The sequence below is a fragment of the Belonocnema kinseyi genome, chromosome 10 (assembly GCF_010883055.1).
Source record: "Belonocnema kinseyi isolate 2016_QV_RU_SX_M_011 chromosome 10, B_treatae_v1, whole genome shotgun sequence".
Taxonomy (NCBI): Eukaryota; Metazoa; Arthropoda; class Insecta; order Hymenoptera; family Cynipidae; genus Belonocnema; species Belonocnema kinseyi.
This window is the reverse complement of record NC_046666.1, coordinates 8626242-8641260: the sequence shown is the minus strand read 5'-3', so window position 1 is coordinate 8641260 and position 15019 is coordinate 8626242. Positions and strand designations below refer to the sequence as shown.

The following is a 15019-nucleotide window of genomic DNA, read 5'->3' as shown; positions in this document are numbered from 1 at the left end:
CAATCTGAAAAATCTCTATCCCATCCACACACTACTCCTTTCCCCTGCCGAGTGAGTCACGCCTACCCCGAAAGGGAAATGGCTTAATGGTGTAATAATAAGCTTATTTCAGTTAATTTTACATTATTTTTCTTTATTTCAAGTTATCTCGTTTTGTTTGATTTTAAGCACTGAATAATATTACGGTAAACTTTATACATCAATTTATTTATTAAAGTTTATTTAATTTTATTCAATTTGTATCATTTTAGTCATTTCCGATTATGTTATTTAATTTTATATAATTTCATTCTATCCTAGTTCATTTTGTTTTATTTCAGCTCATTTTAGTTCAATTTCCTTCAATTTAGCTCATTTTGTTTCATTTTGTAACACTTTATCGTTTTAGTCAATTTTAGTTATTTTGTTTTAATGATATTTAATATATTATTTTAATGATAAAACAGTTCAGATTACAGTTTTCATGGGAGGGCCTACATAATTTACATATAAGATGATAATGATCCCTATATCTTGGTATCATCCACTTAAATGGGTTTTCAGAAGCGTCAAAGCTCGTTTTTTGTTACTTTAAGTTGATTTTACCTCATTTTATTGCTCCTTATCTAATTTCTGTACATTTCCGCTCATTTTAATTCCTTTCACTCAATTTTTTATTTCACTGAATTTCGCCCTTTTAGCTCGTTTTTATCTTTGATCAGCTTATTTAATTTAATTTTGTTGCGATTTATTTTCTTTTGCTTAATTTCATTTTCATTTTATTTCATTTCAGCTCATTCTATTTTATTTTATTGCACCTCTTTTCGTTTTAGTTTAATTCAGTTTATTATATTTCATTTTCTTTCTATTTATTTCATTTGGTCTCATTTCAGGCACGGAATTCTGTTACGGAACTTTCCGTAACGTTGGCTCTGCCAAAGCTGAAAAAGGTGTTCGGTCTCATGGGAAATTCCGCAATGGCAGAAAGTTCGTTCTTTTTTTTTTATTTTAACTCAAGTCTTTCAATTTTATATAATTTTATTTTATTTTTCTTGTTTTTTCTTTATTTTAGCTCACTTCAGTTCATTTTATTTCCGTTTAGCTCATTTTCTTTTAGTTTATTGTACTTGAATTCATTCCAGTCAATTTTAGTCTTATTATTTGAATTTCTCCTTTTTTCTAACCCTGACTTCTCTTACTCTAGCTTGCCCTACTGCCCCTACTTTCTCTCTTGTTTCCTCTACTTCAGCTTCACTTATTTCCCATAACATCCTCTAATTCTCTTTTATTTCCCTTCCCTTATTTTCCATCACTTTTTCTACTTTCCCTCCTTTATTTCTCCCACACCCTCGACACATTACTGGAAGTTTCCCATTTTCTTATCACTCATCTACCTTACTCTACCTTCCCCTATTCCCCCTAATTCCTATCTCTATCGCTCTCTTATTCCTCCTACTTCCTGTCTCTCATTTCCCCTACTTCCTGATAAGTCATTTCCTATAACTTCTTAAAATCCCTCTTTTATTTCCCCTTTCCCTCCACTCATTTTCCATCACTTCCTGTATGTCGACTATCAAATATTAATTCCTCTTTTATTTCACCTTTTCTTAAACTTATTTCTCACCACTTTCTCTGCCCCCCCTTACTTCCCCTCAGACCATTGCTATATTACTCGCATTTACTCTTTTTCCCACCCCTCAATTTCCGTACTATACCTTTCCATATTCCCCCTACTTTCTCTCTCTTATTTCCCGTATTGCCCCTTTACTCACTTCGTATAACTTCCTCTAATTCCCATTTTATTCCCCTTCCATTTCACTTATATCCGATTACTTTATATACTTTCCCTGATTCCCCCCTTATTGTCTCTACTTCTCCTTTTCCCATTCACACTGTTAAATATTATTTTCCATTACCCTCCAATCATTTTCAGTTGCTTCCTATATTCCCCCTGACCACTCTTATTTCCCGTATTCCGCTTTTCCCATTTCACTAATTACCCTCCCTTTTCATCGCTTCCCCAAAAAATACTTCCCTCCCCTACTAACCCTTATGTTTTATTATTTTCCCTACTTCACCTTAATTCTACTAATTTCCTACTGTAATTTTTCCTATCCTTATTATATCCCACTTTCCCTTGTCCCTTCATATCTACTTCATCTTCTCTCATTTTATCTTCTCTAATTTTCCCTACGTCCCCTTCTATCATTTCCCCGTACTACCTCTGCCATCATTTTCCATCACTTTCTCGACTTTCCCTCCCTTATTTCCTCTCACACTCTTGCCATATTATTCGCATTTCCCCTACTCTACCTCCACTTTTTCCCTTATTCGCCCTAATTTCTCTTTCTTATTCTTTCTACTTCCCCTTCACTCATTTTCCATCACTTCCTCTACGTCCCCTCCACCATATTGTCCCTATTTTCCCTTGACATCCCACTCTTTTTACATTACTTCCTCTACTTCCACTGACACTCCCCTTATTGTCCCTACTTCCCATTTCCTCATTTCCACTACTATTTCCTACTATTTATTACTATTATTTCCTCTCCTCATTACCACTGATCTGCCTGCTTACCCTCTCTTTACTTCCTCGTCCCAAACAACCACTTATCTTTCCAAAATCCTCTCCCCTTATTTCTCCATCCCTCATTACCAAGCATCTTTCCTCATTCCTCTTCTCTTACTCCACCCATTTCCCATAATTTATTCTACTTTCCATCCCCTTACTGTCCCCACTAACCCTCCACTTATTTCCCTTAACTTCTCCCACTTCCCCTCCCTTATTTCATTTTACTTTCTCAACTTCCCCTTCACTAATCTATACTCTCTCACGTCCTCTCCCTTCATTTCCATTCACTTTTTTCTCTAAACCCCTACTTTTTAAGGAGTTTTTGCACTGATTTTTTATTTTTCTTAATACTTCTGCGGACGGAAAAGGAAACTAAAATTAAAAAAGAGGATTCACACACATTGTAAATTGATCTTTATTACAAGAAATTACATTTCTAATTTGTACATATAAAATATAAATATAATACAATGACTATGATACAATATCTTGAAGGGATTTAGAAGTAGATCAATATTTATGACAGACGGACTGGCTCCCTTGGCAATGCATTTGGCCTATGAGATCGACCAACGAGAGCTCGGGATTAGCTCTTTACTTATAGTAAACTTCAAATAAATGTACAAATTTTGAGAGCTCCAATTGTCCGATAGAAAAAATTACAAAGCTGGACGTGACTATTTTTCAAGTGTTTTAACAAAAAAAATTCTTCGGGAAAAGACAACCATAATGGAAGTTCTTACGCTCCTTCTTAAACTCTCCTCAGTTTTTTGTGCGGTTGATGGTTGTTTCCAATTGTAATTCGTAAGAACAATACAAAATTCTCAACAGTTGTAACAAATGATGGAAAAATGATAAAAGAGAGGTCTACTTAAGAGAAACACAGAATCGTTCAAAATCCTTTTCAAGTTTTTCAAAAATATTTCAAAAATAAAATAATTGTTCTTCTATTAACAAATCAGAGACTGAAGCTTCAAAAAGATATGCTTTTTTTGAGAAGCTTGAAAACGATTTTAATGTTCTGATTGTGAAGACTAAAGGTATGGCTCACGCAGCTCAACAGGCCATTTTTAGGAAGAACTTTACACTATTTTTCCATCGAGTGCAAACTTGGAAGTCATTTTCTAAGTGTGACAGAGTTTTGAGAGCTACGTGAGGAATTCGGGCAGTCTCCGTCTGGCCCTCACACCAGCTTCAAGACTAAATCGTACGCACGGTCTGGCCTCTGTGGAACCTGTGATGACAGCACTCCCACCACAAGCGCACTGTTTTCTCACCAGTCTTTTTCTTACACTGGTGCGCTGGTGGTGGGAGACTGCCTGCTGGGATTCCGGAGGCGCACACAGGGATAAGTGGCACACAAGGATCAGGGCCATAGAGGGATTTGGGCAATATAAGCATCAGGGTCGCGAAAGGATCAAGGGCACACAAGGATCAGGAGTAAATAAGGATCAGGTAAATACAAGGACCAGGGTCGCACAAGGATAAGAGACAAACAAGGATCAGCCAAAGGATTACAGTCGCACAAGGATCAGCAGAATATAAGGAACTGTATCAAACAAGGATCAGTGACACACAAGGACTCGTGTCACACTAGGATCAGGGAGACAAGGATCAGTGATACGCAAGGATCAGGGGCACACAGGGATCAGGGGCACACGAGGATCAGGGGCACACAGGGATCAGGGACACAAGGATCAGAGCCGCAAAAGGATCAGTGGCACACAAGGATCAGGCTGACAAGGATCATGTCGAGAAAAGGACCAGTGGCACACAAGGATCACTGTCAAACAAGAATCAGGGATACAAGGATCAGGGCCGCACAAGGATCAGTTGCCACTGACAAGGATAAGTGTCACACAAAGATCAGGGACACAAGGATCAGGTGCGCACAAAGATCACTTGCACGCAAGAACCAGGGCCGCACAAGGATCAGTGGCATACAAGGATCAGGGCTACAAAATATCAGTAGGCTCAGTAGGATACACAAGAATCATACAAGGATCGCACAAGGATCAGTGGCACACAAAGCTCAGTGCCATACAAGGACCGCACAAGAATAAGTTGCCACTGATCTTTGTTCGGCCCTGATTCTTGTGTCCCTGATCCTTGTGTGCCACGCAAGGATAAGGGGCACACAATGATCAGTGACACACAAGGATGAATGTCACACAAAGATCGGGGACACAAGGATCACTTGCACGCAGGGATCAGTGCCACACAAGGATCAGGGCTACAAAATATCAGTAGGATCAGTAGGATACACAAGGATCAGTGGCACACAAGGATCAGGGCGACATAGGATCAATAAGATCAGTGGAATAGCACACAAAGCTCAGTGCCACACAAGGACCAGGGCCGCGCAAGGATCAGTGTCATACAAGAATCAGTGGCACACAAGGATCTGTGCACACAAGGATCAGGGCGACAAACGATCAGTAGGATCAGTAGAATAGCACACAAGACTCAGTGCCACACAAGGACCAGGGCCGCACAGGGACCAGTGAAATAAAAAGGATCAGTGGCACGCAAGGCTGAGTGTCACACAAGGATAAGTGTCACACAAGGGTCAGGACCGCGAAATTATCAGTGGCACAAAAGGAGCAGAGAAACAAAGGATCAGTAGCACACAAGGATAAGCGTCACACAAGGATCAGAGCCGCGCAATCATCAGTGGCACACAAGGAGCAGAAAAACAAAGGCTCAGTAGCACACAAGGATGAGTGGCACACAAGGATCAGTGTCACACAAGGATCAGGGTCACAAGAGAACCAGGGCCGACCAAGGATCGCACTACTTATGATATCGGCCTGAAACAGATATGAGGACGAGTCGCGTATTGTCTGACGAATTCGGTCGTTTCGCGCTACCATGGAAGTTACGAGCAATATTGATTGCCTTTTAATGACTTGAGTCTCTCTAAGTGAATTATAAGAGTCCTACAAAGTGCGGTAACTGCGGTAACGATTAAAGCTACGATATTATCTTGAATTAACGTGCGTGCATTAATATTATTACTTACGGCCTTCGTTTAATTGCTAATCGTATAGCGATTTTGGCAGTACGTCGATTTCGGAAAAGTCAGTTCGATTTCGATCACACTCTGACTTAAACAAAGAAATCCTCTCCTTAAAAAACTTTGAAATCAATTCTAAATGGGCCGTACATTAACTAAGTTACCAACAAAGATTTGATACTACAAGGATGAATTTCTAAAACCAAGAAAGATTCAAATTTAACCAAAAAGATTGCATTTTCATGAAAATGGTTGAGTTTTCAAGTAAAAAAAGACCATTTTTTGAGAAGACGGTTGAATTTGCAACCAAGAGAGATGAATTTTTGACCAAGAACTTTTCTATACAAAACATAAATTAAAAAAAAAATGTTTGAATTTTCAACATTATAATTGAATTTGCGAAGAAGTTAAATGTTTAATGACATTTTAAAATTTAAATCAAATACTTAAATTTTGAGCTGAAAAAGCTACGTTTTAAATCAAAAATATAATTTTATTGTTAAATTTTCAAGTAAAAAAATTACTTTTCAAACCAATCATTAAAATTTTTAATCAATTTGTATTTGCGTTAGTAGTTGAATTTACAGTAGAAAATGAATTTAAAATCTCGAAGATTAATTTTTTTGCCAAAAAAGACGAGCTTTTAATAGAATACAAGAATTTGCAAACAGATAGTTGCATTATTTTACAGAAGAAAAAAATATTACTAAAAAAATGAGTTTTTTTAAACCAAAAAAAACGAATGATCTCAAGAAATATTGAATTTTCACATCAAAAGTGGGAATTTTCAACAAAAAAGTTAGTTTTTCACCAAATACTTGTATATACCTGATCCTTTTTTCAAAAAAGATACATTTTTCAAACTAAAAAGACTAATTTTCTGCAAAAAATCTAATTTTTTCGCTGAAAATATGAATTTTCAACATGAAAGTTAATTTTTAACCCTGAAATATAAATTTTCGATAAAGCACATAATAGTTGATATATCAGCCAAAAAAAATTTAAATTTAAAATCAAAAATATTTAAATTCGACGGAAAAAAACGAATTCTAAACAAAAAGGATGATTTTTTAAAGCAGAAAATTAATTGTTTATAAAAAGTACGAATTTTCAATCAAATAAATGAATTTCGAACCAAATAGTTGAATTTTCAACTGAAAAAATTAGTTTTTATTTAAAAATATAAATTCTTATTTAATGAATCTTTAACATTTATATATAGTTTATATTTCAACCAGAAAGATTTTAATTTAAAGAAAAAACACTATATTTCAATGAAAAAGTAGAAATTTTTAACAAAATAGTTACATTTTCAACCAAGAGACGAATTTCTATTTAAAACTATTTATCATTTACAAAATTGCTTTTAAACAAAATTAAATTCAACATTGAAATAAATAGTTAAATTTTTACGAAAAAAAAACAAATAATTTTTGAATATGAAGATTAATTAGCTGACAAAAAAGACGAATTTCCAAATAAAAAGATTTATTTTTAGCCAAAAAAGATAAATTTTTGACAAAAAATAATATAGTTTAACTTTTATTTTCTAAAAAAAATTAATCATAAAAGAAACATATATTCAAGAAATAGTACAGTTTTTAAGCAGAGAGATGAATCTTTAGCCAAAAAATTGAATTTATAACAAATTAGTTCAAATTTCAACCACGTATTTGAGTTTTTAAGCAAAAAAGATGACTTTTAACAAAATAGTTAAATTTTCAACCACAGGCGAATTTTTAATTAAAATGATTTATCTTTAAAAAAAATTGCTTTTGAACAAAAATAGTTCAAAATTGTAATAAATAGTTGAATTTTTAACAAAAAAAAAACTAATTTTTAAACACAAAGATTAATTTTCTACTAAAAAGAAATGAATTCTCAACTAAAAAGATGTATTTTTTGTTTAAAATGATACATTTTCCACCAATTTTCAACCAAAGAGATGAGTCTTTAACTGATAAAAAATGACTTGTAAACAAAGTAGTTCAAATTTCAACCACGTAATTGAATTTTTATTTTAAAAAAAGATTACTTTTCGAAAAAAAAAATAGTTGAAATTTCTACAAAATAATTCAATTTTCAGCGAAATAGCAGAATTTTTGACCAGAAGAGGTGAATTATCAACCAAAAATATAATTTTACACTTAAAAAAAGGAATGAACCTTTAACCAAAAATAGTTAAATTTTTCTTATTAGGTTATATTAATTCATTTCGCATTTAAGCGAAAAAACGAGAAAATCGGACGTTTCTTTGAAAAGAGGGGGAAAGAGGAATGAAAAAAAGGGAAAATTTTCAAAATTATTACTACGCTTAAATTGGTAACGTAGTTTATGAATAGCCCTTAAGTATTTACGAAAGTAAATTAAAAATCGATAATAAAAAACACGAAAATCGTTAAAATTGGAAGTAAAAAATTCTGTATAAAAGTTACATATAAAAATGGGAAGCAAAAGTTACAAAAAAATTCAAAATTCATAGTTTTTGAGAGAATTGAAGAGGAAAACCTGATAAGATTTCAAAAAGGGTAAATTGAATCCCTAGCGGAAATTGTGAACAAAATGATCACACCCTAGCGTAACAGTTTTGCTCACGCGGTTCGCTAGGGACCCTGTAATAAAGTAAATGTCAAAATCCATTCTGTTATAACATCGACGTTTATCGAATCCCACACACGATTTCTTTCTATCTCTCATTAAAACAAAAATAAAAAAGTGAAATTAGCAAACAGTCTTAGTTGGAAGTAAATTGTCTACCTGTTGCCTCTGCAATCTCTCAGTCTCAGCGAGATGTTTAAAATGCGATGATGAGAACGATTTTGAAAAAAAGTTGAATACTCACGTAGAAAACGTAGAAAACGTAGAAAACGTAGAAAAACGGTTGAAGCTCTAATTTTAGACACCTGCTAAATTGAAGCTTCCGAGTTGCAATGCTTTAATTTCGAAAAGCTTTTAAATTGAAAACATGAACATGAACATGAGCGCTATTAAACTATAGGCGCTCTTCTTTAAAAACATGAAAAATTAAAGCACTCAATTCTATATCTCATTTATACATGTCAGTCACAATTTCCTACAAACTTATAATCCCAACTTTGAGTTAAAGTCTTTTTAGTAATGCTTATTTATTAACAAACTAGCGAACGAGGTCGAGCGAGGTCAAACTGTGAAAACAAAAAGTGAAATCGCTCGATTCGTGTAGTAAATTCGAGTGACCAGTCGTCAGATGATCAGCACGAGGTCATCCGTGCTGATCCGAATATTTGTTAGGTGATTCTAGTCCCGGGTGAGTCCATCGGTCGCGGGATTTTTCGGGGATACGAGTCGAAACAGGTCACCAGAATCACGTGACTCTTGCAGGCTTCTACTCTCTTCTGAAGGATAAAGGTCTCGGACTCGAGAGCCTCTAAGAAAGCTGGATCTCGCCAGTCCATAATATTCTCCACGTGCACTAGAAATAAATATTTTAGTTGTTAATCAGCCATTTGTGTCGCAGGAATCTAGGGCGCAGTCATGGGAGACGTAGAACTCTACTGCGCAGCATTAGAGTCGCAGGAATCTACTGCGCAGGCTAAGAGTCGCATGGCATTACTGCGCAGGAAATAGTGTCGCAGGACTCAACCGCGTAGTGAAATATTTGTAATCTTTCTAATTTTTTCAAATTTTTGTCGAATATTTGAAATCTTTGAAATCTTTCGCAAATCACTGAAATCTTTGTCGAATATGTGAAATGTTTTTTTAATATTTGGAAATATTTGTGACATTGTTGAAATCTTTGAGAATGCGGTGTAACCCGTGAAATCTGTTAAATGTATCCTAAATCTTTGCGAAATATTTCAAATATTTTATAAATATGTAACAATGTTGTTTAAAGATTGACATCTTTCAAAAATCACTGAAATATTTGTGAAATGTCTGAAAATCTTTACACCATTTTTTAAATATTTTAAATATTTTATAAATGATTGAGATCTTTAGAAAATCACTTAAATTTTTCAAATCTTTGTAAAATGTTTGGGAAATCATTGAAATCTTTATAAAATATTTAGAATATTTAAAAAATATGTTTTTACATTTTTTTAATTGTTGAAATATTTAGGAAATCATTAACGTCGTAATCAAACTTTTTAAACTAACCGAAATCTTTGCGAAATATTTGTGAAATATTTTTTATATTTTATGAATATTTGATAAAATTTTTTAAATAATTGAGATCTTTGGAAAATCACTAAAATCTTTATAAAATATTTAGAATATTTTTGAAATATATATTTTTAAATTGTTGAAATTTTTGGCAAATCATTGAAGTTATTGTGAAAATCTTTTTAAACTATCCGAAATCTTTGTGAAATCATTGATATACTTGTGAAATCTTCGCGAAATATTAGAAATAGTTTTTTAAATATTTTATAATATTTTTAAAATGGTTGAGATTTTTGTAAAATCATTGAAATCTTTATAAAATATTCAGAATATTTTTTAAATATTTGTTACATTTTTTTAATTGTTCAAATATTTGGGAAATCATTGAAGTCTTAATAAAATATTTTTAAACTATCCGATATATTTGAAATGTTTGTGAAATATTTGATAAAATTTTTGAAATAATTGAGATCTTTGAAAAATCATTCAAATCTTTGGGAAATCATTTAAATCTTTCGGAAATCGTTAAAATTTTTGTAAAATATTTAGAATATTTTTTAAATATTTGTTATTTTTTATTAAATTGTTAAAATCTTTGGCAAATTATTTAAGTCATTGTGAAAATCTGTTTAAACTATCCGAAATCTTTTTGAAATATTTCAAATCTTCGCGAAATCATCGACGTCTGTGAAAAACCTTTGCAAAACCTTTAAGATATTTAGGAAATCATTTGTCTTCATAAAATCTTTTTAAATTATCCGAAATCTGCGAATATTTGTGAAATATTTTTAATATTTTACGAATATTTGATAATATTTCTGAAATAATTGAGATGCTTGGAAAATAATTTCAATCTTTGGGAAATCGTTAAAATCTTTATAAAATATTTAGAATATTTTTGAAATATTTTTTTTATTGTTTAAACTATCGAAAATCTTTGCGAAAATCGTTGTGAAATGCTTGTGAAATCTTCGTGAAATATTTAAAATAGGTTTTAAATATTTTAAAAATGATTGAGATCTTGGAAAATCATTGCCATCTTTGGGAAATCAACATTTAATTTAATCAGCATTTAAAATATTTTTTAAATTGTTAAAATCTTTGGGAAATCATTAAAGTAATTGTGAAAATCTTTTTGATTTATCCGAAATCTTTTTGAAATCTTTAAAATCGTTGGGAAATTATTGAAAGCTTTGTAAAATCTTCTTAAACCATCCAAAATCTTTTCGAAATCTTTAAAAATTTTGTAAAATGATTGAAATCTTCGCAAAATATTTGATATATTTTTTTTTAATATTTGGTAATGTTTGTAAAAATAATAAAAATCTTTGTAAAATTATTTAAATCTTTGTGAAATATTGTAAAATTATCCGAAATCTTTCTGAAATAATCCAAATCTTTACGAAATCTTTGTGAAATCATTGAAATCCTTTGAAAATATTCTTAAAGTATTTGATATATTTTTGAAATTGTTGAAATCTTTATGAAATCATTGAAATATTTGGAAAATCTTGCATAATTACCAAAAATTTTTGATAATTTAAAAAATTCTAGTGAAATCCCTAGAAAATCATTTAAATCTTTGTAAAATATATAAACATTTTTTAAAATATTGGATAATATTTGTGAAATTCTTCAAATATTTGGGAAATCATGAAAATCTTTGTAAAATCTTAGAAATAATTTTGAAAGGTTTATGAAATTTTTGAAATCGTTGGAAATATTTGTAAAAATGATTGAAATCATCGGAAAATAATTTTAAAAATCTTTTAAATCTAGCCAACATCTTTGCGAAATATTTTTTATCTTTTTAAAATTTTTGTGAAATGTTTCTGAAGTCTTTAGAAATCTACCAAACACTAAAAATATTTTTCTAATATTTGTTAATATTTGTGAAATTCTTAAATTTCTTTAGGAAATAATTGAGATCTTTGTGACATATTTGTAAAATATTCTAAAAGTCTTCATAAATAAAAAAAAAATTGTTTTTCAATATTTGGTAATATTTGGGAAATTATTGAAATCTTTGAGAAATCATTGACACCTTTGTAAAATCTTTCTAAAGTATTCAGAAATGTTTGCGAAATATTTTGTAACATTTGTGAAATTACTAAAATCTTTTAAATCTTTGAGAAATGTTTGTAAGATATTTCTGAAATCTTCAGAAAACTGCGAAATATTTAAAATACTATAAAAATATTTGGCAATATTTGTGAAATCATTGAAATCTTCATAAAATCATTGAAATCTTTGTAAAATATTTCAAATCTAGACAACATCTTTGGGAAATATTTTTAATCTTTGTGAAATCTTCAATATCATTAAAAAATCATTAAAAACTTTGAGAAATCATTAAAATCTTTGTAAAATATTTCTGAACTCTCTAGAAATCTGAAAAACAAAACAAATATTTTTCTAATATTTAGTAATATTTTTGACGTTCTTGAGACCTTTAGGAAAATCTTTGAGATCTTTGTGAAATATTTGTAAAATCTTTTTAAAGTCTTCTGAAATTGAAAAAAAAACGTTAAAAATATTTTTTCATTATTTCTTACTATTTGAATGATTGAAATCTTTGAGAAATCATTGATATTTTTGTAAAATCTTTCTGAATTCTTCAGACATATTTGCGAAATATTTGAAATATTTTAAAAATATTTGGTAACATTTGTTAAATTATTAAAATATTTTAAATCTTTGAGAAATCATTGAAATGTTTGTAAGATCTTTCTGAATTCTTCAGGAATCTGCGAAATATTTGAAACATTTGAAAAATATTTGGTAATATTTGTGAAATTATTGAAATCTTTGGCAATATGAATTTTATACCTGTATTTATTAATATTATTTACGTACAATTCGTATTCAGTATAATATTATTATACTACGTACAATTTGTGCCATTTAAAATGATAAGTCTATTCTCCTGCCCGCCAAAAGAAAAAAGGCTCCGCCGCTGCTGTCAATGCGCAGTGCAGCTAAAACTGTCTACCGCGCAGTTTTCCACTATGGAGCAAATAAAAAAAATGTGACTCACGTTCGTAACTCCAGCGGTCTTCTGGCACCATGAGGCGCTTCTTGGCGTTTCGTAATTCGCCCTTAAGAAGGTGCTGGCGCAGACGTAGGTTGTGTATCTTGGACATCGTGCCACGCGGCTCCGAGCGCAACTGCGCGCGTCTGTCCAGGATTGCCACGTCCTCGCCTGTGTAGACGAGAATCCCCGCGGGTATTCCCTGGGCCGGGGCCCGGAGCTCGCATCCTGCCTCCGGCGGTCCCACCGCTGAAACACCCGCACAACGTCGAGGTTAGAACGCCCAGCGCGCCACCTGAGGAGAATCACCGAATGGGGGAGGAGTTTAGCGGGTTGCTTCAAATAGAGGCTTGGGGATTACACTATTTATTTTTGCATACTTTCAAGTGTTATTCCTTTTTTTTCAAAAATATTGATTGCCTAATGGAAAATAAGCTCGTCTTCGAGTTTTTCTTGAGTGTTTTGAAGGAATTATAGTGTTTGGGTACCATTAAAAGCAACTGCGCATGCAAAAGTACGGTAGGGGTTTACTGCGCAGCCGCAAATACGATGGAACTCTCCTGCGCAGATGAACGTTACAATAAATTTTATTGCGCAGTTATTTTTTCCATCATAAATCGCGCGATACACGCCCGTGTAGTTTTTAGATTTCGAAGCAAAGAAATATTTTTAGTACAAAATAAAAATTTAGAATAGCTATTTATTTTTTAAAAGTTTTTTAACACATAAAAATTAAAAATGATTTTTGAAGATTTAAGATGTCCAAAAATTGTCTAGAGAATTTTAATGAAAACTTTTTTATTTTTTAATATTTTAAAAATGTTTGAAAATCTTTTCAAGTTTGAAAATATGTGTAATCATTTTAAAACTTCTAGAATTCCTAAATATCTTTTTAAATGACTCGAATTTTTCCTTAATTTGCCTCAAGATTTTCCAGAATATTTTTTTTTTATTTTGGAAATCTTTTGCATTTTTTAGAAATATTTTAAAATATTCTCATGAAGTTCATTTTTTTAAATAAAAAACAATTTTTAATTTTCCTATGAATCGAGAAAAATGTATTATTCTCTTCAAACATTTAAAAAATCTTAAATAGCTTCTTTGTTTGAAATATTTTAACATTTACATTTCTTCAACATTTTTGTAAATATTTAAATTTAAGTTTTTCTTTTTTTTTGAAAACTTCTAAGCCTTCTAAGTTTCTTTAGAAATTATCCGAATTTTTGTAAAAAAAATTGATTCAAAATCTTCCAGATTTTTAAACATTATTTTAAAAATATTTGTAAATCTTTAGTTGATTTTCTTAAAACCTTTCAAAATTCTTAAAAAGCTTTTTTTTTCTAAAAATGTCGAAAATCTAATTTTTTGAAATTTTTAAATGTATATTTTTTTTAAATTTTATTAAAACTTCTAAGTATCTTTTGAAATTATTTGAACTTCCCTAAACATTTCAAGAAAAAAAAACATTACCTTAAAATATTATAGATTAAAAAAATGGAAATGTTTTGAAATCTTATTAAATATTTTCTTAAAATTAATTTCTAAAATTGAAAAATTATTTTTAATTTGTATAGGAATCGAGAAATTTGGGTTTGATTCTCTTACAACCTTTAAAAAATCTGAAAAAGCTTTTTTTTCTCGTAATTTTCCAAAATTTACATTTTTCGCAATATTTTTAAATCTTTAAAATAAATTTTTTGTCTTTTGGACGTTTTTGAGGCTTCTAAATATCTTTTAAAATTATTCCATTTTCTCTAAACAAACTTAGAAATAAAAAAAAAATGCTTTAAAATCTTCCATATTTGTTATTTTTAATGTTGGAAATCCTTTGAAATGTTTGAAAATTTTGTGAAATCTTCAAATTTAATTTAAAAAATAATTTTGTAAACTTCTAAACCTTCTTAATACCTTTTAAAATTATTTGAATTTCTCTATAAAAATTGGTTTAAAATTTTCTACAATTTTAGAAATAATTTGAAGTATTCTAAAAAATTCTCTTTCAAAAATTTTAAGAAGCTTCATTTTCTCGAAAAATTCCAAAATCTACATTTTTCGAAATATTTTTAAATATTCAAATTTAACTTTTATAATCTTTTAAAAACTTCAAAATCTCTTGAAATTATTTGCACTTCTCCAAAAATAAAAAATAAACATTGCCTTAAAATCTTCCAGATTTATCCAAACAATGATGGGTACTCTTTTCGAATGTTTAAACATACTTTTAAATATTTTATTACAAATAATTTAAAAAAAAATTATTTTAAATTTTTCGATTCTT

General features: G+C 30.5%; 1 protein-coding gene across 1 annotated transcript in view; it reads right to left on the bottom strand.

Moving 5' to 3' along the window:
* Positions 1-8948: 8948 nt before the first annotated feature.
* LOC117181718 (kinesin-like protein CG14535) overlaps positions 8949-15019 on the bottom strand; it is a 223153-nt gene continuing 217082 nt past the window's right edge. Inside the window, exons 10-11 of the mRNA XM_033374662.1 lie at positions 12748-13036; positions 8949-9018 (exon numbers count right to left, since the gene is read on the bottom strand). Coding sequence (XP_033230553.1) covers positions 12810-13036 — 227 coding nt within the window. The 3' untranslated portion in view covers positions 8949-9018; positions 12748-12809. The remainder of the gene's footprint in view (positions 9019-12747; positions 13037-15019) is intronic.